This window comes from Eleutherodactylus coqui, chromosome 6 (genome assembly GCF_035609145.1).
Source record: "Eleutherodactylus coqui strain aEleCoq1 chromosome 6, aEleCoq1.hap1, whole genome shotgun sequence".
In the NCBI taxonomy this organism is placed as follows: domain Eukaryota; kingdom Metazoa; phylum Chordata; class Amphibia; order Anura; family Eleutherodactylidae; genus Eleutherodactylus; species Eleutherodactylus coqui.
In genome coordinates, this window is record NC_089842.1 from 186,936,095 (window position 1) to 186,961,021 (window position 24,927).

General features: G+C 45.2%; 1 protein-coding gene across 4 annotated transcripts in view; it reads left to right on the forward strand.

Annotated features, from left to right (window-relative positions):
• Positions 1–24,927, forward strand: part of CAPN3 (calpain 3) — a 156,609-nt gene that overhangs the window by 77,468 nt on the left and 54,214 nt on the right. For 3 of the 4 annotated variants that reach the window (XM_066608459.1, XM_066608460.1, XM_066608462.1), the window contains exons 3-9: positions 5,686–5,804; positions 7,254–7,387; positions 8,363–8,531; positions 11,455–11,586; positions 15,613–15,696; positions 23,799–23,884; positions 23,987–24,064. In XM_066608459.1, the coding sequence (XP_066464556.1) occupies positions 5,686–5,804; positions 7,254–7,387; positions 8,363–8,531; positions 11,455–11,586; positions 15,613–15,696; positions 23,799–23,884; positions 23,987–24,064 (802 nt within the window). The remainder of the gene's footprint in view (positions 1–5,685; positions 5,805–7,253; positions 7,388–8,362; positions 8,532–11,454; positions 11,587–15,612; positions 15,697–23,798; positions 23,885–23,986; positions 24,065–24,927) is intronic. The other variant, XM_066608463.1, reaches the window with a different exon arrangement.

Here is a 24,927-nt window from a genome sequence, read left to right on the forward strand (position 1 = left end):
TCTATGGTACCCTATAGTACTGGTGTGTCATCTTTGTGCCCCGCCCCCCCCCATAGTATTGCTGTTCCTTCTTCGTGGTTCCCCATAGTACTGATGCGCCCTTTCTGTGGATATTTAGTGAAAGTGGGAGGAGAGTCAGCAGTGGGACAAGGAGTGGGGCCATTTGGTCCTGGGCCCCTGTGTCCCACAGGCCTCTTAGCAGTCCCATGGCCTACCTACATTGGCAGCATGCCACTGCCTATGAGATTATGTACATTTTGAGTTTTTTCACAGAGACCAATGGTCCGTATGACAAAAACTCATGGTATGTCCTATACCCATCCATTTCACAGATGAGAAATGGAACTTGCCAATGCATGTCAATGTGCATTATCCGTGTAAAATGGACAGCACACAGACTTGTGTCCATGTACAGTCCTATTTGAGTTGTGCCCAAGTTTCTTGGGCGCAACTAGTACTCAGCTGGTGTGTCGGAAGCCTTCCTGAAATTTGTTGTCAGCAGTGTAGACACTTTATACAGTACTTTCTCTGGTCAGTGTTCACTTTTCATTTTCTTTTTCATTTAACTAAAATGTAGCAACTATTAACCCTTTAATGCTCCAGGACATACATTTTATGTCATGGAGGTTGAGTATTTGCATGGAGGGGAATTAGGGGGGGGGAGGCGATCGCGCCCTATACAATGCAGATGCTAGCTATTTCTTACAGCTAACACCCACCCGCAACAGCTCCACTTGGTACCGCCGCTGATCGCAGCTGTTAATGCTTTAAGTGCCTCGATAGGAGCTCAGGGTTCCCGAATGGCCCCATGCAAAGTGACCACGGGATTCTGTTCGGTTGCCGTGGCAACTCGGGGCCTTTTGAAATCCCCCTGGGATGCCATTGCGGATAGCTTGGCTGTCAGATAGCGGTATAATGTAATACTATGGTATTATAACATACTGTAGGAGTAATCAAACCAGTGTATGTTCTTGTCCCATTTGGGGACACAAATAAAATAAAAACAGTTTTAAAAAGTTTTATTAATTAAAAAAATAAAAGGTAATAAAAGTAAAAAAAACACTTGCCATTTTTATAATTAAAAAAATCTAAAGCCATATTTGGTATCGCTGTGTCCATAAAAGACCGATTTATCAAGGTAATGCATTATTTACTCTGCATAGTGAACATCAAAAGAAAAAATAACACTGAAATTGCGCTTTTTTACACCATGTCTACAAGAAAAATATAATAAGAAACTATCAAAGTCATAAGCACTCCAAAATGGTACCAATAGAAACTACAGGACGTCCTGCAAAAAATGAAACCTCCCACAACTAAAGGTTATGACTGTCAAAAGATGGCGGCAGAAATTTTTATTTTTTTCCACAGATATTTTATATAGTAGTGCAGCAAAAAAAACTATATAAATTCGTATTGTAGTAAACATACTGACCCACAACATACCGTTGTCATGTCATTTTTGCTGCAGTGTGTACACTGTAGAAACAAAACACTCCCAAAGATGGCAGAAGTTTGTTCTTTTCCATTTTACTCCTCTTATTTATTTTTTTAAAGTTTTTTAGTATATTATATGGTACATCAAATAGTAAAATTTAAAAATACAACTTGACCTGCAAAAAGCAAGCCCTTACACAGTTATGTTGATGGATAAATAAAAGAGTCATGATTTTTTAAAAGTGGGGAGGAAAAACTGAAAAATGAAAAAAAACAAAAACGGCAATGTCCTTAAGGGGTTAATTTCAGAGATCACAGACCAATGCCATGCCATGTCCTATTGTAACTTGAGCTGTTTTGTAGGTCAGGAGGGTTTGACATCCTGTAACTCTGGATGAACTTTGATATTTTGTAGTCATCCTGTAGAGCATGCAAATGATGTGAAGTCTCATAGCCAAAATATCCTGTAACTCTATATATGTCGCGACCGGACACCTGCGCAATTTTAAGCCTCAGAGTATACTGCTACAATACTACTTTTTGGTACTAAATTCTGTGCTGATTATAATTTTTTATGATTTTCGAGATTATCTATCTATCTATCTATCTATCTATCTATCTATATGTATATGTGTATGTATATATATATATATATATATTATATATGTGTGTGCTATATATATATATTGTGGCAAGGTAGGGTTACTCACCTATCGCATCATCATTTTTATGTAAGGATGGTTGGAGATTTGCAGTTTCTTCAAGTTCTGTCGCCTGCCAGTATTTATTTCACATACAGCAGTCCCTGGTACATGCAGTTCCTCAGGGTTCACAACCCACAGGGTCACTATCGCTGTCACCATCCCCCACCCAGGACATCTAGAGGGCATCCTCCACTATCAGACTGTTGTGACGGCCCCAGACTTGTCCATATGAACCTTAGGCTCCAAGTGCCTGATGGCTGCTGCTACAGCCTCTCACACAGGCTGGTAGCCAACTTTCCCCTGAGTGTGGCAGGAACTGATACTTTTAATCTCACTTCTTACCACACCCACAGGTTTTCTTTCTAATTTCTAGTACCACAATACCGGTCTACAGCCCCCCCTACACACCATTCTGTGTACTACCCTTCTACAAAAAAAAATATATATATATATATATATATATATATATATATATATATATATATATATACACACACACACATACAGTTAAATTATGTTGAGTTCCCTTTCTTGAACAGCATGCAGTAATTTCCCCTGCTCCCTCTAGTGTTGGCTGCAGACAGACAGAATTTTCATCAGTTACAGCATAACTAAACATTTGGATGACTCTTCATAACATGCTATCATGTGTGCATGAGGAACAACACTATTTATGGCCATTACATGGCTTGTTTCCTGCATTTTTTGCAGTCCACATCCCTTTCTGTAGGCCCAATTTCTAATTGCCAGTTCTTCCAGAGCTTTGCTTGAGGGAAATGGGGTGAGCAGATGCAACGTCTTTATGCACTGCAAACATAGTGAAGAAAAGATCCTAGTCCCCTATCTTTTACATTCTCAGAAGTAACCACAGCATGGTGGACATTATATAGCAGTACTGAGCAGTGTAGATATGATTGCAGTAGCTGTGAGAAGCAGTAAATCACTGTAGCTATGTCTGTTTGAGTCTCTCTGCCTTCCTCGATTCAGCAGCTCCTTTTTCCCCTTCTCTTGTTCATAGACTTCTATGGGCTGCACCTGTAATCTGATCTGTCTGTGTATGAAGTTTATCTGTATATTCAAAATAAGTGATCAGTGCAGAAGGCAAGGAAGGGGGAGAGGAGCCTGATAAGTAGAGAAATAGGCATTTTTCTCATATTTACTTGTACTATTGATTTATGAAAAAAAGATTACAAGTTGAATTACTCTTAAACTATATGTATCCACATAGGGATTATTTCATTCTCTGTGCCAGAAAAATGTAGTTTTGACTGCTTTAAGAAATAAAATATAAAGAAATGAGTACAGACTGATCGGCCTATTTAGATTACAATAAAGCAGAAAGGCTGATTTAGGCACAACGATTGTCCCTCAAAAATCGCTCAAAACCGTCTTTTGAGCTATAATCGTTGTGTCTAACTGCACTGACATCGTGCAGTTTTCGTTAAGGAGTCCCTGATCGTTCTCTTTCAGCATGCTTAGCAGGAATTCACAGTGGGATACAGCTATTGTTTTAGCTGTATCCCACTTGCTGAAAACAGGCAGGGTGTGAAGAACACAGCTGTCCAGTTGTGTTCTTCATACTCCACAGGGAGCGCACAGCTGTATACCAGCTAAGCGCTCCGTGAACATCCAGGGTATGAGGAGCACAGCAGTCCCAGCTGTTTTCTGTATCCCCAGCTCAGAGCACTCAGCTCTATAATAGCCGGGCGCTCTGAGCAGAGAACAGCTGGATGCAGAAGATAAGCAAACCCGCTTGTCTTCTGCATCCCCCGCTGGGAGCGCAAACTGATCGCTCAACGTTTCCTTAAATACACACAACGATTATCGCTCAAAAGACATCTTTTGGGTCTAAACCAGGCTTAAATCTTTCTTTTGACTTTGTAGATCAAAGGGTATTGATGTTTCTTTATCGATGACAATCCAAGTGTCACATAAGTTGGTAGGAACTTATTTTCTTTTGCCTTAAAAGAGATGTCTCGAGGAAGCAGTGAATTTTTTTTTTTGCCCAGTCCCCCTAATTAAGCATACATTACTAATTACCCCTGTAAATGACTTTTCTAGCTGGTTTCTACTTACAGTTCCAGCGTTTCAGCAACTTATAAAAATTTCCCCAAGATGGCCGCCAGCTCTTTTCCCTTCGCTTGCTGTAGCCCGACGTGCGCGCTCCCGAGAGGCTACCAGCTGTGTCTCCCTGACAACCAGACGCCCCGCAGCCGCCGACCGGACCCCTGGATTCAACGCGGCCGACCACGGCACACAGTCACCCACCGCCAGGCAGCAGGTAACCGCCCCCCCCCCCGGCCCAGCGACAGCCCCCCCCCCCCCAGCGACAGCCCCCCCCCGGCCCAGCGACAGCCCCCCCCCCCCGGCCCAGCGACAGCCCCCCCCCCCCCGGCCCAGCGACAGCCCCCCCCCCCGGCCCAGCGACAGCCCCCCCCCCCCCCGGCCCAGCGACAGCCCCCCCCCCCGGCCCAGCGACAGCCCCTCCCCCCCGGCCCAGCGACAGCCCCCCCCCCGGCCCAGCGACAGCCCCCCCCCGGCCCAGCGACAGCCCCCCCCCCCCCCGGCCCAGCGACAGCCCCCCCCCCCCCCGGCCCAGCGACAGCCCCCCCCCCCGGCCCAGCGACAGCCCCCCCCCCCCCCCGGCCCAGCGACAGCCCCCCCCCCCGGCCCAGCGACAGCCCCCCCCCCCCGGCCCAGCGACAGCCCCCCCCCCCCCGGCCCAGCGACAGCCCCCCCCCCGGCCCAGCGACAGCCCCCCCCCCCCCGGCCCAGCGACAGCCCCCCCCCCGGCCCAGCGACAGCCCCCCCCCCCCGGCCCAGCGACAGCCCCCCCCCCCCGGCCCAGCGACAGCCCCCCCCCCGGCTGGGCGGCTTCTCGGCTGGGCGGCTTCTCGGCTCTGCACCTTCCTCTAACAGAGGATGGTACAGAATGGCCACTCCAGCGCGCTCCCGAGCAGTGACAGCTCGTCTGCGCATGCACAGAAGAGCTGTAGCGGCGAGCACACTGAAGCGGCTCGTGCTGAAAGGAGAAGACCAGACTGCGCAAGGGCGTCTAAAAAAGCAAGCTGCCAGCGAATTTAGACGGAACCATGGAGACGAGGACGCTAGCAACGGAGCAGGTAAGTGAATAACTTCTGTATGGCTCATATGCACGATGTATATTACAAAGTGCATTAATATGGCCATACAGAAGTGTATAACCCCACTTGCTGCCGCGAGACAACCCCTTTAAGTACTACAAATGGGGAGATAAACTGACATGAGGGTCACACAGCCCTGCTCACTGTCTAGGGATGAGAAGTGCTATTAATCAACATGGTCTTCTGTCTGAGAATGAAAGTGTTTAGTGACCTGATCCATCACAAGGAGAGGAGACCTCAGCTGATTTCTATTATGGTGGCCCCTTGTCTTCCTTGTATTTATGTAAGCCCCTGCTAGTAGTGCTAATATTAGTACAAGGGGGGAAAAGTCTGGATAATTTAGTTGGCGATTGATTTAAACTTGTGATATTTTTTAACTATCAAACTTATTTCTTCACCAGGTGACTGCTGGTTTTTGGCTGCTATTGCCTGTTTAACCCTTAACGAAAAATTACTTTTTCGAGTAATACCTCCAGAGCAGAATTTCACAGAAAACTATGCTGGGATTTTCCATTTTCAGGTAAAAAAAAATTATAAATAAAGAGACTTTAATGTAGAATATATGTGTACATACACATTAATGAACAACTATTTAGTATACCACATTATATAAAAGCTACATTTATGTCAATTCCTTATAAATGCACTGCTTAAAAATTTATGGATCATCAAATACGGTATGTGTCGTAAGTGTAATTTATCTTTTGTAAAACGTTTCTTTTTCCATAAATGAGTGTACTATTAAATAGTCTGACCGAAAAGCTTAGCTATGAGACTTCATTATCTTAAAGTGAAAGGCTGACCAATTTTCATGTATTTTAATCTCGCTTTTTCACACTTTATCATTTGTGTATCTCTGATCTGCATTTTTCTGATTCTTTTTTTCTTGTGGTCCTCATGGTAACCTGTGTTAAAAACACATCACGCATCAGAATTGCACAGCATGCAAGTGCGATGCATTTTTTTCACGTTCCCATAGAAAACAATGGTCAGGAATCACCCAAAAATAGGGCAGGCAGCAATTTTTCTAAATCGGTCCAAATTAAATATCGCTCATGTGAATGAACTATTCAAATGAATGGGTTCTTTTCTTGTACAAGTTCTGTTAGTCTTGGAATCGGCCAGAACTCAGCAGAAAAATCGCTGCACGTGATATATGTAGGAAGACCTATAAATCTGATATGTATACTTTTGCAACCGTTGATTACTCTAATTAAAAATGAAGCAATTTTGCATACATCCTTGATTAAGTTTTAAGGGGTTGGTGTACACAGCTATTGTGCAGACATGTTTATCCATATCACCTTTTCGTATTAACCTACTGTCATTTTTCCAGTGAATTGCTCTATTCTGTATTCTCTGATGGCCCTGTTCCCACAGATATCAATGTTTTCCTGTATACATGACTTCACATGTAATAAGTCCTCTAACAGTACACACTTATCCATCATATAGGAAGAGGAAGAAGCAAAATGCTTATCCATCAAGCTGTACATAGAGAAAGACCATGCAGGTGGGAGAGAGGGCTCATATCAATTTTGCTTCTTACCTTGTTTGGCAGTGAGAACTTGTACAGAGATCCCCTCTCCCCATGTGTGTTACAAAGTAAGGTGTGGGAAATTAACCCAAGGGCCATGAAAAGGAAATTGTGAGCAAACAATTGCCAAATTCCTTTTGTAGCAAGTGGTTAGGAGTGTGGTAATGTTTACTAGTGCTTAAGGAGCTCCCATTTTAATCTTCATGTACGCCTTATGTCTAGTCATTATATAAGATGGAAGAATAAGCTCTGATGACAGTGAGAGGGACGATCAGATTATTCAGATATACAGTAACATAGTATGTAAGGCCAAAAAAAGACATATGGACATCCAGTTCAGCCTATAACCTGTATATAATAAATGTGTCTTCAACCCAATGGTAACTGATGTCAGAAATGTTTGATGTCCTCTCCTGATGCTTTGTTTTCCAGTTTTGGCGTTATGGAGATTGGGTGGACGTGGTAATTGATGACTGCTTGCCAACTTTTAACAATCAGTTAGTCTTCACGAAGTCTTCTCAGCGCAATGAATTCTGGAGTGCTCTACTGGAGAAAGCTTATGCAAAGTAATCACCTGCAAATTTTTACAGATTTTCAAAGTGATTTACAAAATCTATACAGAAATAGGAAAAGACCTGTCCATCTAGATTATTTTGGGAGGAGAGCTGCCCCCAGGACTTTTCTCTTTGTTGCCAGCTGCTTTTAAAAGCAGCACAATTCCAGAGTTAAACCATAGATATTTGCAGTGTGTGTGCCTTTTGGGATGTGTCAGGAAGGGTATAGTTTCTCCTTATAAGTCTATTCCCATCTCCTAGGTGCTATCTATAAGGCCATGCATGCTCCTCTGGAATCTACCATTTGCATATTCAAATTTCCCAGAAGAGCATGCATGGCCCTATAAGTCTCCTCTCACCTTCTAGGTGCTCTCCTTAAGAAGAAACTGTACCCCTCCTGACCCACATCTATAGGTCTTTCATCCAGCCAAGTCTGCAACCCACTGTACATTAAGGCACAAAAACCCTGACCAGTCTGTCTGTTCATGGTTATCTTTTCCTACTGGAAAAGGCTCTGGCTTTGGCTTACAATTCCAGTTTTTGTTATAAGACCTGTTAAAAGGTCTGACATTGACTTGTAAGAATGCTACCTTCTAGTGGATGGTGCTGCACAGGCATTATACTATCTCTCATTTGCTTATGTCTGCTGGAATTTTATACTGCCTGAGGTTCAAAACTTTGAAAAGTTCCCATTGACCCTTGCATTGTAAGGAGAACATATGGTATTAACGTGAACATGTTTGGTCCCTATTAGCAGCTATTCCAGTCCAAGAAGAGACCTCCTGTAGTTCAATTCAGTGGAATTACTGACCGGAAGTGAAGAAACTGTCTACTTGTATGATAATTCCTTGATCTGCACTTCTGGGAACATAAGCTTCTCTTTTCATAGGCTGTACTTCTATACTTTTTCTACTTCCCTATTCTAATCATGACTCCAGATGGCATTGGGGCACTTCTCTTCAACTCTTCCTGTCTTCTTTATTTGAGGTTACATGGATCCTACGAGGCTCTCAAGGGTGGGAACACTACAGAGGCTATGGAAGACTTCACCGGGGGAGTGACTGAATTTTATGAAATAAAAGATGCTCCTAAAGACTTGTTTAAGATTATGAAAAAAGCCTTTGAGAGGGGCTCACTCATCGGATGCTCAATTGATGTAAGTGCAAGGAATCATTTCAAGGTATATACAACAGTTAATGTCCACATAGTAGAAACAGGGGAAACTGATAATTGCTAATATGATATAGGCAAAAGGAGCATTGGTTCAAATAAAACATGTGCTAGACAAGAAAACTAGAACCAAAGTTCAAACCATTATCCACATTACAGAACTATGTTATATTACCCACAATATAGAGAAAAAAAACAGCGATGAGTGATGGTCAAATCATCTGATAAACAAATACAGAATAGGAGTAATACCAGCCCACACTAGAGGGTGTCCCAAAAAGTATCCCAAAATCACACTTCAACGTAAAAAATATCTGCATAAAAGCTTTATTACAAAAGGATAGCTGTAAGTCATGTTTGACTTCTCCAATCACATTCGGTGATCAAAGTAGTCACCATCAACAGACACTTTATCGAGACACTTCTGATTTCGGCAAACTACTGCTTGAACAACGTTGGTACTCTAAAGTCAAGCATGCCTCCACCATTTTATCTGACTCTCCTGACAGCCACATGGTGGATTTAGCAATTGTGCTACTACAGACATCTTTTAGAGATAAAGTACTACCTATATTTCCACCATAATTCAATTCATATTTTAAAAAAATGACATAGAGGACCAGTATTGAAGTGTGTGTGTTTTTGAGATACCCTGTATATGGTACTACTGAATATTCACTACAGATATGGATTCATTCTTTCTAATGCCTGCTATTACAGTATTCTTTCAGATATGGTGCAATCATTGTGAGAGGTGTTTTAACCAGTGTTACCAAGCCCATGGTTTTGTCCTTGAAACCCCCTTCTCTTCGCATTTCTTATAGGGGTTTTCCCACGACTTTAAATTGCTTCACATTCACTTTTGTATTTTTGGTTGCTGCTGACCAGGAATGAAGCCAATGACTGGCTATAGAAGGTCGCTGCTGTGGCCAGTGATTAGCTGCAGCAGTCAGTAAGAACAGAGTTGTGAAGCAATTTTAAGTTGTGGGAAAAGCAGCGTTCATTCCTGCATCTCCGGCAGCGATAGAGATCTCTACTGCGGAGCGAGAAAAAGCTGCCACCGGCAATGCAGAGACTCCACTGAGATGAATGATGCTCAGCCAATTCAAAAATACCCCCTCCATAATGCGATGGCTGTTGATTGGTTCTTAGTGTGCTGCTCAGCCAATTAATGCAGTGTTCGACGAAGCAATTACAACCATTGCATTGTTTCATCAAGCACTGCATTGATTAGCTGGCAGCGCTTGAGAACCAATCAGAGCCATCGCTTCCTGGAGGCGGGAATAATGAATTCCGGAACCATGAAGCATTCTTCTGTTGGCGACTGAGGACTGCAAGCAAGCACGCCGGAGCTCTGGAGATTAGTGGGAGGACACAGACTGCGGCTGCTAGGTAAGTATAATAAGACATTCCTGGAAAATTAGACCCAGTGCCTCTTTTAGGGTAAAAAATAATATAAGATAGGGTCTAATTTTCTGGGAAACACAGTATATGTTGAAACTAATTTTTGGGATCGTTGTTAGGTGCTGTAGTTGAAAAATTGTTCATGCCAAACTTCAGATCCACATCCCATCAGTGTAAGCCCAGACTGGGCCACAGATCACCATGGATATTGATTGGTGATATTAGTTTTGAAGAGATTACCCAGGATTAGAAAAAATTGGCCGCTCTTTTACCATAAACAGCACTCTGTCTGTCCATTTACATAATCTGTTATTGCATCTCTTCCCTATTCAAATGATTGGAGCCGATCTACTGGAGAAAACCTCCAGGAGCATAGAATTTTACATGAACTGGCACTTCAGAAGTCCCAAGGGTATTAATATATGTAGGGATCGTATTGCTGGACGACCTTATACCACCTTTGGGACACAGACTCTACAAGAGCCCTTATCACAGCTACAAGGAAGACAGGTGGCCATATATGTGTGTTGCACTCTGGTAAAGTCTGTGGGATCTATGAAGACCTCTGAGTAAGTGACTTCAAAGGACCATCAAGAAAGGTTGATAGTAGAGGAGTGCTGAAGCCATGTGCCCTCCCTCTTAATTGACCCTGAAGGCACTCTTCACGATAGCATCTTGGATTCCTTGTAGTATAAAAGCTGTGATGTATCAGTTCTACAACATACTCAAATGGTGATTGATTAAGCCTGAATTTGGTGCAAATTAATATGAAAGGAACTGAACTGGCATAAGTTACACAGAAAATCTGTTTCCTATAACCTTCAACCATAACTACATATTTGCAAATTGGATCTAACATATTTATTCTCCATAACGTAGCATTTCTAGTGCACACATTGTTGGTGAAACGTGATAACTGAACTGGATCTACTGTCCTATTATTTATGCTGCCCATCCCCATTGTAATTCATAGCAGGACACTGCTCTAAAAACACCAATTAAAGTGGTGCTAATGATGGTGCATTCACGATAGCAGCAGCTGTCTGTAAATAAGAGGATACTAGAAGTATTTTTTTTATTTTTAGTTCAGTTATTGGAGAGTGATATAAAGTTTACAGTACAGCTGTTCCTATAAATCTCTACATGTTCAGTGCCTCATGGTACAGCCAACTTGGCACTATATTCTTTTTTTTTTTTATTTACAAACTATTAAATCATAAACATGAGTAGTGCAATGAACATATTCAATTCTTATCATGAGGTGAACCGTAATTTATCAACTTCTCTAGGCATTGATTTGTACTTGGACCAAATATACGACTACACCTATTCAATGGCTGCAGTGCTAACATCAGTAAGGTCCCCGTGCCACTGATGCGTGATTAGCCACCCTGGTTAGCAGTGATAGTGGGCACATCTACAGACATAATGGGCATGTCTCCGACTCGCATCGCCTACACTTTCTCTACAGTACTTTAATCTATGCATTTTTTTGCTGATGCCAGGATAAAGATAAAGATAACATGTCCTATGGAACGTTGCCGCCCTCAGATATGGGGGCTGCATTGAAAAGAATGATTCAGGCTGTAGGTGACACACAGTCTAACAAGGATGGCTCGGCGCCAAAGCCAACAGTGGTTTGTATACTCCAGGCATGGTGTGGTGGCTGTGGACATGAAATGCTCTGTTTCATGTTACATATGTTATATTCATAGTTTTTGCAATAGCATTAAATGTATTCTATGCCACAGAACCTATAGTGATGCTCTGCAATCCTTTAGACATAACCTTAAACTATAATAACCTTAGCAAACCATAATGTCCATGTAGTTTTATCCCCAGGCAAATATGTCCATCTTATTCTTCAATGCAAGCAATCGCCTTTTCTTTGTCTATTCACAATAGAAAAACTCTTCTTCTATTATACATACTTACAATATGGTAATTAACTATACAAATTGCACCTCGCTTTTTAATATGCTTTAATGCCTCAATTTAGAGACTATTGTATTCACCTGTAGCAATTGGTATAATTGTGCTCTTACTATTATGTAACTTGCAGTCATTTCCATACAGACTGAATGTACATGAGCAGCCACCTCTCCAACCAGAACGAGGGAAAAGATTCTACTTACCTAATAGTCCTCGGCCCAATGTTTGGGACTTGTGGCCATGAAGAGGATGTGCTAGTAACATACACTAGCAGCGATTGGGCAGCAGCCTGCACTCCTGGGTGCTGACCAAGCTTGGCATTTGCAGACATTGCAGTGGAATGTAAACTACATTTATATGAGCAATCTGGAGATGCGTTCTCTTGTGCTTTATTATTGCTCTAGGAAACCTGCCACCTTCGCCTGGGCTGTTCTAATCTTAGTTTTGGTGAATGATTGATTTACAAACAAATTGCCAAAACATCATCTGCATGTTGTTACTTATGACATCTGCATATTGTCCTGCATATGTTTGGCTGGTTTCACACCTACTTCAGGGGTGTCAATTTCCTGCTCCGTTCAGGAAGCAGGAAAGGGGAATCCCTGTGGCCAAATGGCTCCATCTTAGAATGGAACCGCACAGCACCGAACGGATCCCATTGACTATAATGGGGTCCATTTACTTTCCGGCTTTTAGCCGGAAGAAAAATGACGCATGTAGCACTTTTTCTTCTAGTAATTTGTGCTGGATCTTCAACGGAGCCTCCGACCAAAGGCTCCAATGCAGATGTGAAACTACCCTTATTCAATGAGTGTTATACAGTGTTACATTTTTTATATATATACACTACCGTTCAAAAGTTTGGGGTCACATTGAAATGTCCTTATTTTTGAAGGAAAAGCACTGTACTTTTCAATGAAGATAACTTTAAACTAGTCCTAACTTTAAACAAATGCACTCTATACATTGCTAATGTGGTAAATGACTATTCTAGCTGCAAATGCCTGTTTTTTTGTGCAATATCTACAAAGGTGAATAGAGGCCTATTTCCAGCAACTATCACTCCAGTGTTCTAATGGTACAATGTGTTTGCTCATTGGCTCAGAAGGCTAATTGATGATTAGAAAACCCTTGTGCAATCATGTTCACACATCTGAAAACAGTCTAGCTCGTTACAGAAGCTACAAAACTGACCTTCCTGTGAGCAGATTGAGTTTCTGGAGCATCACATTTGTGGGGTCAATTAAACGCTCAAAATGGCCAGAAAAAGAGAACTTTCATCTGAAACTCGACAGTCTATTCTTGTTCTTAGAAATGAAGGCTATTCCATGCGAGAAATTGCTAAGAAATTGAAGATTTCCTACAACGGTGTGTACTACTTCCTTCAGAGGACAGCACAAACAGGCTCTAACCAGAGTAGAAAAAGAAGTGGGAGGCCGCGTTGCACAACTAAGCAAGAAGATAAGCACATTAGAGTCTCTAGTTTGAGAAACAGACGCCTCACAGGTACCCAACTGGCATCTTCATTAAATAGTACCCGCAAAACACCAGTGTCAACATCTACAGTGAAGAGGCGGCTGCGGGATTTTGGGCTTCAGGGCAGAGTGGCAAAGAAAAAGCCATATCTGAGACTGGCCAATAAAAGAAAAAGATTAAGATGGGCAAAAGAACACAGACATTGGACAGAGGAAGACTGGAAAAAAGTGTTGTGGACGGATGAATCCAAGTTTGAGGTGTTTGGATCACAAAGAAGAACGTTTGTGAGACGCAGAACAAATGAAAAGATGCTGGAAGAATGCCTGACGCCATCTGTTAAGCATGGTGGAGGTAATGTGATGGTCTGGGGTTGCTTTGGTGCTGGTAAGGTGGGAGATTTGTACAGGGTAAAAGGGATTCTGAATAAGGAAGGCTATCACTCCATTTTGCAACGCCATGCCATACCCAGTGGACAGCGCTTGATTGGAACCAATTTCATCCTACAACAGGACAATGACCCTAAACACACCTCCAAATTGTGCAAGAACTATTTACAGCAGAAGCAGGCAGCTGGTATTCTATCGGTAATGGAGTGGCCAGCGCAGTCACCAGATCTGAACCCCATTGAGCTGTTGTGGGAGCAGCTTGACCGTATGGTACGCCAGAAGTGCCCATCCAACCAATCCAACTTGTGAGAGATGCTTCTAGAAGCGTGGGGTGCAATTTCTCAAGCTTACCTCAACAAATTAACAGCTAGAATGTCAAAGGTGTGCAATGCTGTAATTGCTGCAAAAGGAGGATTCTTTGACGAAAGCAAAGTTTGATGTAAAAACAATGTTATTTCAAATACAAATCATTATTTCTAACTTTGTCAATGTCTTGACTCTATTTTCTATTCATTTCACAACGCATGGTGGTGAATAAGTGTGACTTTTCATGGAAAACACAAAATTGTTTGGGTGACCCCAAACTTTTGAACGGTAGTGTATATATATATATATATATATATATATATATATATATGTGTGTGTAAAATATTAATTGTAGCCTTGTAATATTTTGTTTGCATGGATTGTCTATCTGCTTCTACTAGTGAATGATGTTGACATGTTTAAAGGAATACTGTCATCATATTCATGCTGCCCGAATGAAACTGAGATAGAGATGCCCTTTGTGTATTATTGTATCTTGACAGCACCGGAAGTTAGGGGTTTGACAGGGCTTCCATGGAGGAATGCCCCTGTCACACCCCTAGCTCTTGATTGGCGCAAGTATTGAAGGTCCTAGCAGCCTGTGTATGGCAACCAATGCACGCTGCTAGGAGCTTTGCAGGCGTCTCACCGAATCTCCCCTGGAGGCAGATATTCCTCGGCGGCAAGATGTTCCGAGGCCCTGCATTAATTTTCTTTTACAGCTGGAAGCGGCTTCACTGCAGCCGGCCCGGCGTCCCCGCTGTTCTACTCCATACAGTACTGCTGGGTGACATGGTTGGCTGTGTGACTGTGTGCAGCGGAAGAGCACAGCACTTCAGCGGAAGACTGGAGGAACGCTGGCAGTGATCAGCGCTAGCGTGGGGGGAGTTCAGCACGCAGCAGTTCAGTGGAGGACCGGATGGGGGGGGGGGGCAGTGTCAGCAGGGGAGCTGCAATCCACTTCTGTTGCCTCAACATCTAAATGCTGCTATGAGCATCAGCAGGGAGGTGAAATCAGGAATGCATACTGAACAGCCAGGACCTGCAGGAGAGAGTTGTCTGCAGCCAAATAAGGTACATGGGACGTCACCCCTCCCTGTCACTTCCTGGTGGCGTCAAGATACAATAATACCTGCCCATTGCACCCTTGACTTATATTTTAAAACACTGTGGCATTTCAAAATAAATACCCTTTGAAGTTTGACTCAGTGCTGAGATCTGAGTCATGGGGGCGGGCTGTGCCAGCCTTTCTCTGCAGACTATATGATGAGTGACAGCTGTTTCCCAATACACAAAAGGTGAGAGAGCTGTCACTCATCATGCAGGGGGGTGGGCAGATGTCAGAATAGCTAACTCCTGTGACTCAGAGCTTAGCTATGAGCCAGGCAGCATTTTAGAATAAGACACTAATGGGTGCAATAAGCATCTGTTTCTCAGTTGTTTGGGCAGCATGAATCTCATGACTGGATCCCTTTAATTTCAATAGCATTGGTAATATCTGTATTTAGACATGTATAGGCTTCTGATATTTTCTGTCTAACTACAATTATCTTGCTGTTGTAGGCAATCGTCCCCGCACAGTTCGAGACTCGTATGGCTAGTGGGCTGGTGAAAGGCCATGCCTACTCCGTCACAGGAGTGGAGGAGGTAAGACATCAAATATTCCTGTCCCTAGCACAATCTATGCAATTCTGGTGAAGATGGTGACCTTCCAATTATATGGAAATGAGGTCAATTATACTTACATTATATGTTAACTGGAAAGTTTCCTTGTTTAGAATTTTTTTTTTACTTCTGTTGTATATTTATAGTTTTTACTACACTTTCAATAAAAACATAAATGTATTAAAGTGAAGATCATGGTTTCCTGTACGCTCATATTTAAAGGGAATTGAAAATGCAGTCCAATCTATAGGCATCATGGTATAGAGCAGGAGGAGCTGAGGAGATTGTGGAGAAGATTTTGTGAAATACTTTTGTGGAAAAGATTCAGCAGAACTTGGAATTCCATCATCTAAATCTCTGCACATGCTGGCTTTAGGAGTCCAGTGGGCGGTCCCATCAGTGATTTGACAGTTATCTCTGTGTGCAGTTATACAAGGATGGCCCTCAATCACTGATTAGGACCCAATAGATTACAGAATCTTTTCCCACACAACTATATATCGACCTGCTCAGCTACTCTATCTCTAGACATGCTATCTACACATTGATTAGAATGTTCAATATCACAGATTCACTTTAAAGGGTTTTTTTTGCAATAGTTTAAAGGAGTTGTCTAGTTAGAAACTATTGATAGCCTATCCTTAGGATAGACTTCCAGTAATATATATGTGAGGGTCCGCTGCCTCGGATCCACACCATTCAGCTGTTTTCTGTGTCAGTGTGCTCATGCACTGAGCTTACTTCTGCAGGAAGAAAATAGCTGCATTTTCACTGCAGTGGTCTGGCTTGATGCTGCAAGTAAAATTCCCAATGAAGTCTATAGGAACTTTGCCTGTAATACCAAGCTAGACCACTGCAGTGGGAACAGTGCTGTCTGCTTTCTGTAGAAATAAGCTCCGTGCATAAGCACACTGACACAGAGATCACTAATTGGAAAGGATACTGAGTGACAGACCCTCACAGATTTACTATTGGTAGCCTATTCTAAGGATAGGCCATAAATAGTTTGCAACTGGACAAGCTCTTTAATATTAATAGGCTATTCCTAGAAGGTGATATCTGACTCACAGAACCTCCACTGATCAGCATAAAGCTTTATATACACAGGCACAGCACCACTCATTCTGTTGTGGCTGTTCCAGGTACTGCAGTTCAGTCCCATTCAAGTAACAATCCCTTTAGGGTGTGTTCACATGTTGCTGATTTACTGCAGATTTTTTTTGCAGATCAATTGAAAGGGTGAAGTCTGCTGCAAATGTACACCAAAATCTGTGAAAAAAAGTCACTACAAATAAGCAACGTGTGAATGCACCGATACAATGACACTGTTGTCACCTTTGAGAATCATATATTAAATTATAGGGCTGAAAGGTGAGGGAACGTGGAGTCCAGGGAACTGTGTTTTTTTTTACTCACCAGGCCCTCTATTCTGGTACTGTGTCTCTGCGAAATTCAGGCTATGGGAGTCGCGCGCACAGAAAGAATCACGCTGAATAGCGCATGACAACTTAGTGGGGAGACAGTGGGGAGAACGGGGAGCCCACTGAGTATGATACACAGCTGCTCGGACTCCCTGGTCTTTCACCTTTCATTCCCATAACGCAGTTTATGGGGATCAAAGGTGATGTCAGGTTCCCGTTAACCAGTCGTCAACAAAGTTCTATGAAAAAATGTCTGACTTTCAGAATTCCACATTAATTATTTTATATTTGTGCTATTTTTACCATGGCTGTAGGGCTTTTCTAAATATATAAAACTGAATTTTCACACAAACTACTTGCAGAAACTGCTGATATAAATATGTAGAGATGAGCGAGCACCAAAATGTTCGGGTGCTCGTTACTCGGGCCGAAATTTTCGCAATGCTCGAGGGTTCGTTTCGAGTAACGAACCCCATTGAAGTCAATGGGCGACCCGAGCATTTTTGTATATCGCCGATGCTCACTAAGGTTTCCATTTGTGAAAATCTGGGCAATTCAAGAAAGTGATGGGAACGACACAGAAACGGATAGGGCAGGTGAGGGGCTACATGTTGGGCTGCATCTCAAGTTCCCAGGTCCCACTAGTAAGCCACAATAGCGGCAAGAGTGCCCCCCCCTCCCAACAATTTTTACTTCTGAAAAGCCCTCATTAGCAATGCATACCTTAGCTAAGCACCACACTACCTCCAACAAAGCACAATCACCGCCTGCATGACACTCCGCTGCCACTACTCCTGGGTTACATGCTGCCCAACCCCCCCCCCCCCCGCACAACCCAGTGTCCACAGTGCACACCAAATTGTCCCTGCGCATCCTTCAGCTGCCCTCATGCCACACCACCCTCATGTCTATTTAGAAGTGTGTCTGCCATGAGGAGGAACCGCAGGCACACACTGCAGGGGGTTGGCACGGCTAGGCAGCGACCCTCTTTAAAAGGGGCGGGGCGATAGCCCACAATACTGTACAGAAGCAATGAGAAATCCAATCCTGTGCCACCTCCATCTGGAGCTGCACACGTGGGCATAGCAATGGGGAACCTATGTGCCACACACTATTCATTCTGTCAAGGTGTCTGCATGCCCCAGTCAGACCGCGGTTTTTTATAAATAGTCACAGGCAGGTACAACTCCGCAATGGGAATTCCGTGTGCACCCACAGCATGGGTGGCTCCCTGGAACCCACCGGCGGTACATAAATATATCCCATTGCATTGCCCATCACAGCTGAGGTAATGTCATGTTAAATGCAGGTGGGCTTCGGCCCACACTGCATGCCCCAGTCAGACTGGGGTTCTTGAGAAGTAGACATATGCAGTTACAACTCCCTGTGGACCCACAGCATGGGTGGCTCCCTGGAGCCCACCGGCGGTACATAAATATATCCCATTGCAGTGCCCAGCACAGCTGATGTAATGTCATGTTAAATGCAGGTGGGCTTCGGCCCACACTGCATGCCCCAGTCAGACTGGGATTCTTTAGAAGTAGATACATGCAGTTACAACTCCGTGTGGACCGACAGCATGGGTGGGTGCCAGGAAGCCACCGGCGGTACATAAATATATCCCATTGCAGTGCCCAGCACAGCTGATGTAACGTCAGCTTTAATGCAGGTGGGCAAAAAATTAATTGGATTACACTGTAGGCGAGGGCCCCAAAAAATTGTTGCACCAACAGTACTAATGTACCTCAGAAAAACTGCCCATGCCCAACCAAGAGGGCAGGTGAAACCCATTAATCGCTTTGGTTAATGTGGCTTAATTTGTAACTAGGCCTGGAGGCAGCCCAGTCAAAATAAAAATTGGTTCAGGTGCAAGTTTCAACGGTTTAATGAGCATTGAAACATATAAAAATTGTTTACAAAAATTATATGACTGAGCCTTGTGGGCCTAAGAAAAATTGCCCGTTCGGCGTGATTACGTGAGGTTTCAGGAGGAGGAGCAGGAGGAGGAGGATGAATATAATACACAGATTGATGAAGCTAAAAGGTCCCCGTTTTCTATGGTGATAGAGAACGATGCTTCCATCCGCGGGTGCAGCCTACATATTGTTTAGGTATCGCTGCTGTCCGCTGGTGGAGAAGAGAAGTCTGGGGAAATCCAGGCTTTGTTCATCTTTATGAGTGTAAGCCTGTCGGCACTGTCGGTTGGCAGGCGGGTACGCTTATCCGTGATGATTCCCCCAGCCACACTAAACACCCTCTCTGACAAGATGCTAGCCGCAGGACAAGCAAGCACCTCCAGGGCATACAGCATGAGTTCAGGCCACGTGTCCAGCTTCGACACCCAGTAGTTGTAGGGGGCAGAGGCGTCACGGAGGACAGTCGTGCGATCGGCTACGTACTCCCTCACCATCCTTTTACAGTGCTCCCGCCGACTCAGCCTTGACTGGGGAGTGGTGACACAGTCTTGCTGGGGAGCCAGAAAGCTGTCAAAGGCCTTAGAGAGTGTTCCCCTGCCTGTGCTGTACATGCTGCCTGATCTCCGCGCCTCCCCTGCTACCTGGCCCTCGGAACTGCGCCTTCTGCCACTAGCGCTGTCAGATGGGAATTTTACCATCAGCTTGTCCGCCAGGGTCCTGTGGTATAGCATCACTCTCGAAGCCCTTTCCTCTTCGGGCATGAGAGTGGAAAGGTTCTCCTTATACCGTGGGTCGAGCAGTGTGTACACCCAGTAATCCGTAGTGGCCAGAATGCGTGTAATGCGAGGGTCACGAGAAAGGCATCCTAACATGAAGTCAGCCATGTGTGCCAGGGTACCTGTACGCAACACATGGCTGTCCTCACTAGGAAGATTCACTTTCAGGATCCTCCTCCTCCTCAGGCCATACACGCTGAAAGGATGACAGACAAGCAGCATGGGTACCCTCAGCAGTGGGCCAAGCTGTCTCTTCCACCTCCTCCTCATGCTCCTCCACCTTCTCCTCCTCCTCAACGCGCTGAAATATAGACAGGAGGGTGCTCTGACTATACAGCGACATACTGTCTTCCCCCGCCTCCGTTTCCGAGTGCAAAGCGTCTGCCTTTATGCTTTGCAGGGAACTTCTCAAGAGGCATAGCAGAAGAATGGTGACGCTAATGATTGCAGCATCGCCGCTCACCATCTGGGTAGACTCCTCAAAGTTTCCAAGGACCTGGCAGATGTCTGCCAACCAGGCCCACTCTTCTGTAAAGAATTGAGGAGGCTGACTCCCACTGCGCCGCCCATGTTGGAGTTGGTATTCCACTATAGCTCTACGCTGCTCATAGAGCCTGGCCAACATGTGGAGCGTAGAGTTCCACCATGTGGGCACGTCGCACAGCAGTCGGTGCACTGGCAGATTAAACCGATGTTGCAGGGTGCGCAGGGTGGCAGCGTCCGTGTGGGACTTGCGGAAATGTGCGCAGAGCCGGCGCACCTTTCCGAGCAGGTCTGACAAGTGTGGGTAGCTTTTCAGAAAGCGCTGAACCACCAAATTAAAGACGTGGGCCAGGCATGGCACGTGCGTGAGGCTGCCGAGCTGCAAAGCCGCCACTAGGTTACGGCCGTTGTCACACACGACCATGCCCGGTTGGAGGCTCAGCGGCGCAAGCCAGCGGTCGGTCTGCTCTGTCAGACCCTGCAGCAGTTCGTGGGCCGTGTGCCTCTTCTCTCCTAAGCTGAGTAGTTTCAGCACGGCCTGCTGATGCTTGCCCACCGCTGTGCTGCCACGCCGCGCGACACCAACTGCTGGCGACGTGCTGCTGCTGACACATCTTGATTGCGAGACAGAGGTTGCGTAGGGGGAGGAGGAGGAGGAGGAGGAGGGTGGTTTAGTGGAGGAAGCATACACCGCCGCAGATACCACCACCAAGCTGGGGCCCGCAATTTTGGGGGTGGGTAGGACGTGAGCGGTCCCAGGCTCTGACTCTGTCCCAGCCTCCACTAAATTCACCCAATGTGCCGTCAGGGAGATATAGTGGCCCTGCCCGCCTGTGCTTGTCCACGTGTCCATTGTTAAGTGGACCTTGGCAGTAACCGTGTTGGTGAGGGCGTGTACAATGTTGCGGGAGACGTGGTCGTGCAGGGCTGGGACGGCACATCGGGAAAAGTAGTGGCGACTGGGAACTGAGTAGCGCGGGGCCGCCGCCCCCATCATGCTTTTGAAAGCCTCCGTTTCCACAAGCCTATACGGCAGCATCTCCAGGCTGATCAATTTGGCTATGTTCACGTTTAACGCTTGAGCGTGCGGGTGCGTGGCGGCGTACTTGCGCTTGCGCTCAAACACTTGCGCTAGCGACGGCTGCACGGTGCGCTGAAAGACATTGGTGGATGGGGCCGAGGTGAGGGTGTGGGTGCAGGCCAGGAGACGGTAGTGCCTGTGTCCTGAGAGGGGGGTTGGATCTCAGTGGCAGGTTGGGGCACAGGGGGAGAGGCAGTGGTGCAAACCGGAGGCGGTGAACGGCCTTCGTCCCACCTTGTGGGGTGCTTGGCCATCATATGTCTGCGCATGCTGGTGGTGGTGAGGCTGGTGGTGGTGGCTCCCCGGCTGATCTTGGCGCGACAAAGGTTGCACACCACTGTTCGTCGGTCGTCTGCACTCTCAGTGAAAAACTCCCAGACCTTTGAGCACCTCGGCCTCTGCAGGGTGGCATGGCGCGAGGGGGCGCTTTGGGAAACAGTTGGTGAATTATTCGGTCTGGCCCTGCCTCTACCCCTGGCCACCGCACTGGCTCTTCCAACCTGCCCTGCTGCTGCACTTGCCTCCCCCCTCTGAAGACCTGTCCTCAGTAGGCTTAGCAAACCAGGTGGGGTCAGTCACCTCATCGTCCTGCTGCTCTTCCTCCGAATCCTCTGTGCGCTCCTCCCTCGGACTTACTGCAATTACTACTACCTGAGTGATAGACAACTGTGTCTCATCGTCATCATCCTCCTCACCCACTGAAAGCTCTTGAGACAGTTGCCGGAAGTACCCAGCCTCATCCCCCGGACCCCGGGAACTTTCCAAAGGTTGAGCATCGGTCACGACAAACTCCTCCGGTGGGAGAGGAACCATTGCTGCCCATTCTGTTCCTGGGAGTCTGCCTGCTCCTCAGAATGTGTCATTGTAATGGAGTGAGGAGGCTGGGAGGAAGGAGGAGCAGCAGCCAGAGGATTCAGAGTTGCAGCAGTGGACGGCGCAGAACTCTGGGTGGTCGATAGATTGCTGGATGCACTTTCTGCCATCCACGACAGGACCTGCTCACGCTGCTCATTTTCTAATAAAGGTCTACCGCGTGAACCCATTAATTGTGAGATGAATGTGGGGACGCCAGAAACGTGCCTTTCTCCTAATCCCGCAGCAGTCGGCTGCGATACACCTGGATCAGGTGCCCACACCCTGACTTGGGCCTCCGCGTCCTCGCCCGCGTCCACGTCCTCTAGGCCTACCCGTACCCTTCAGCATGGTGTATTACCAGTAGTGCAGAAACAGAACGCTGTAATTAAATGTGCCGCTTATTGGCCTGTGGTTGGAGGCTGACTTCGCTTACGGAACGCACAGCAGAGCCAGGAAAGAATTTTGCGCAAGCCCGCTGTAACACTTAGCTGGCTGCGTATTAATTAGGACTACTACCCCCAGCAGAGACGCAGTACAGTCAGGATGGTCACAGGCAGCCCAAATATATTTTTTTAGCCCAAATTTTTTTGGAACAGCCCACTGCCTATATAGACAGTATATGTCTTTCACGTTTTTCACTGTCCCTGCCTCAGCACTACTGGCCCTATACTATGTAAAATTACTGCAGTGCAGACTGTTTCCCTCTGGACAGGATGACAGCAATGATGTAACGGGCAACGCAGAGCCAGGAAAGAATTTTGCGCAAGCCTGCTGTAACACTTAGCTGGCTGCGTATTAATTAGGACTACTACCCCCAGCAGAGACGCAGTACAGTCAGGACGGTCACAGGCAGCCCAAATATATTTTTTTGTCCCAAATTTTTTGGGAAAAGCCCACTGCCTATATAGACAGTACATGTCTTTCACGTTTTTCACTGTCCCTGCCTCAGCACTACTGGCCCTATACTATGTAAAATTACTGCAGACTGAGGACGCAATGCTCTGCACGGCCGATATACAAAAAAAAAAAAGGTGCAACACTGCAAAAAGCAGCCTCAACAGTACTGCACACGGTCAGATGTGGCCCTAAGAAGGACCGTTGGGGTTCTTGAAGCCTAAAATAACTCCTAACACTCTCCCTATAGCAGCTCCAACATGATAGCACTTTCCCTGATCTCTGTCAGAATGCATCTGTGGCGAGCCGCGGGAGGGGCCGATTTATATACTCGGGTGACACCTGATCTCGCCAGCCACTCACTGCAGGGGGGTGTGGTATAGGGCTTGAACGTCGCAGGGGGAAGTTGTAATGCCTTCCCTGTCTTTCTATTGGCCAGAAAAGCGCGCTAACGTCTCAGAGATGAAAGTGAAAGTAACTCGAACATCGCGTTGTGCTCGCCTCGAGTAACGAGCATCTCGAACACGCTAATACTCGAACGAGCATCAAGCTCGGACGAGTACGTTCGCTCATCTCTATAAATATGTAATAACTATATGTCTATATATATATATATATGTATAATATGGAAAAACGTGTTGTATTTACTACGTGGCAGACACCATTCAAGGGAGACAGGGTAAAGCTGGTGCGTCTAAGAAATCCCTGGGGACAAGTGGAATGGAATGGATCCTGGAGTGATAAGTAAGACCTTTATTCATTTACAGTCATATTGATTATAGCTATTAAATATTCAACCATCCTGTACAATAATGATTACATTAACACTTTAACTCTGTCCTACAGCTCTAAGGAGTGGACAATAATTGATAAATCTGAAAAGTCACGTCTGCAACATCAGATAAAAGAAGATGGAGAGTTCTGGTATGGCACTTTGGTGATATTTTCCTTTTCTTTGTCTTTAAAATGCAGCTCGGAGTTTGCTTTGAATTGTTAGTGAGCTGCTGCTATATATTATTATATCATTAATGGAACTGCTCCCACAAGAAGCCTGGGTGATGAATCTGGCACCTGGCTGCCAATAGGATCAAAACTGGATTGCAGGTCTGCAGATGGACGGGAATTGGACTTCTTATATTCTTAAAATAAAAAAACATAACTTTTCAATGCCTTATGCATATTTAAAAGGGTTTTCCAAGTACCCCTAAGACCTCCTGATGCGCAGTGCTACCCAGCTGCTGTTTACAAGCGCTGCAGAGGTCACATAGGTTGTTTACCTCTGTGACCGCTGCAGCCAATAGGAGGCTGGACTAGGATGTCATCAGTAACATTCCATAAAACTGCCTCAGGGCTTCTGCATTAAAAATCGACATGACAGGCTTATGAGAGGTCACCAGGCCTTTTGGCAGGATGATGTCACCTATTAGATGGAGCCCAAAAATATATAAATAATAACCTAAAAAACCTCTTTAATGGGGAAAAAGTGGTGATAGAGCAACTTTAAAACACGTTGAAGCTTGCATGTATCAGCATTAGGCTATAATGCTAATTTTGTGGGTCTTCATCTGGAGCTAAGTGAAAACATATTTTGAGTTTTCTTTTTTTCATTTGAGTGGTTGGAGGTATTAAATGTTGACTTGTGAAATTACTGTATATTTTTGGCCCTTCTAAATCTAAAGATGGTCGGCAACCACAAGATTTTAAGTGGCATTCCTCAGTAATGATGCTTGTTTGCAAATGGTTACTACGGAGTAGCACAAAACTTATTTAATATCTTGTTTACCATA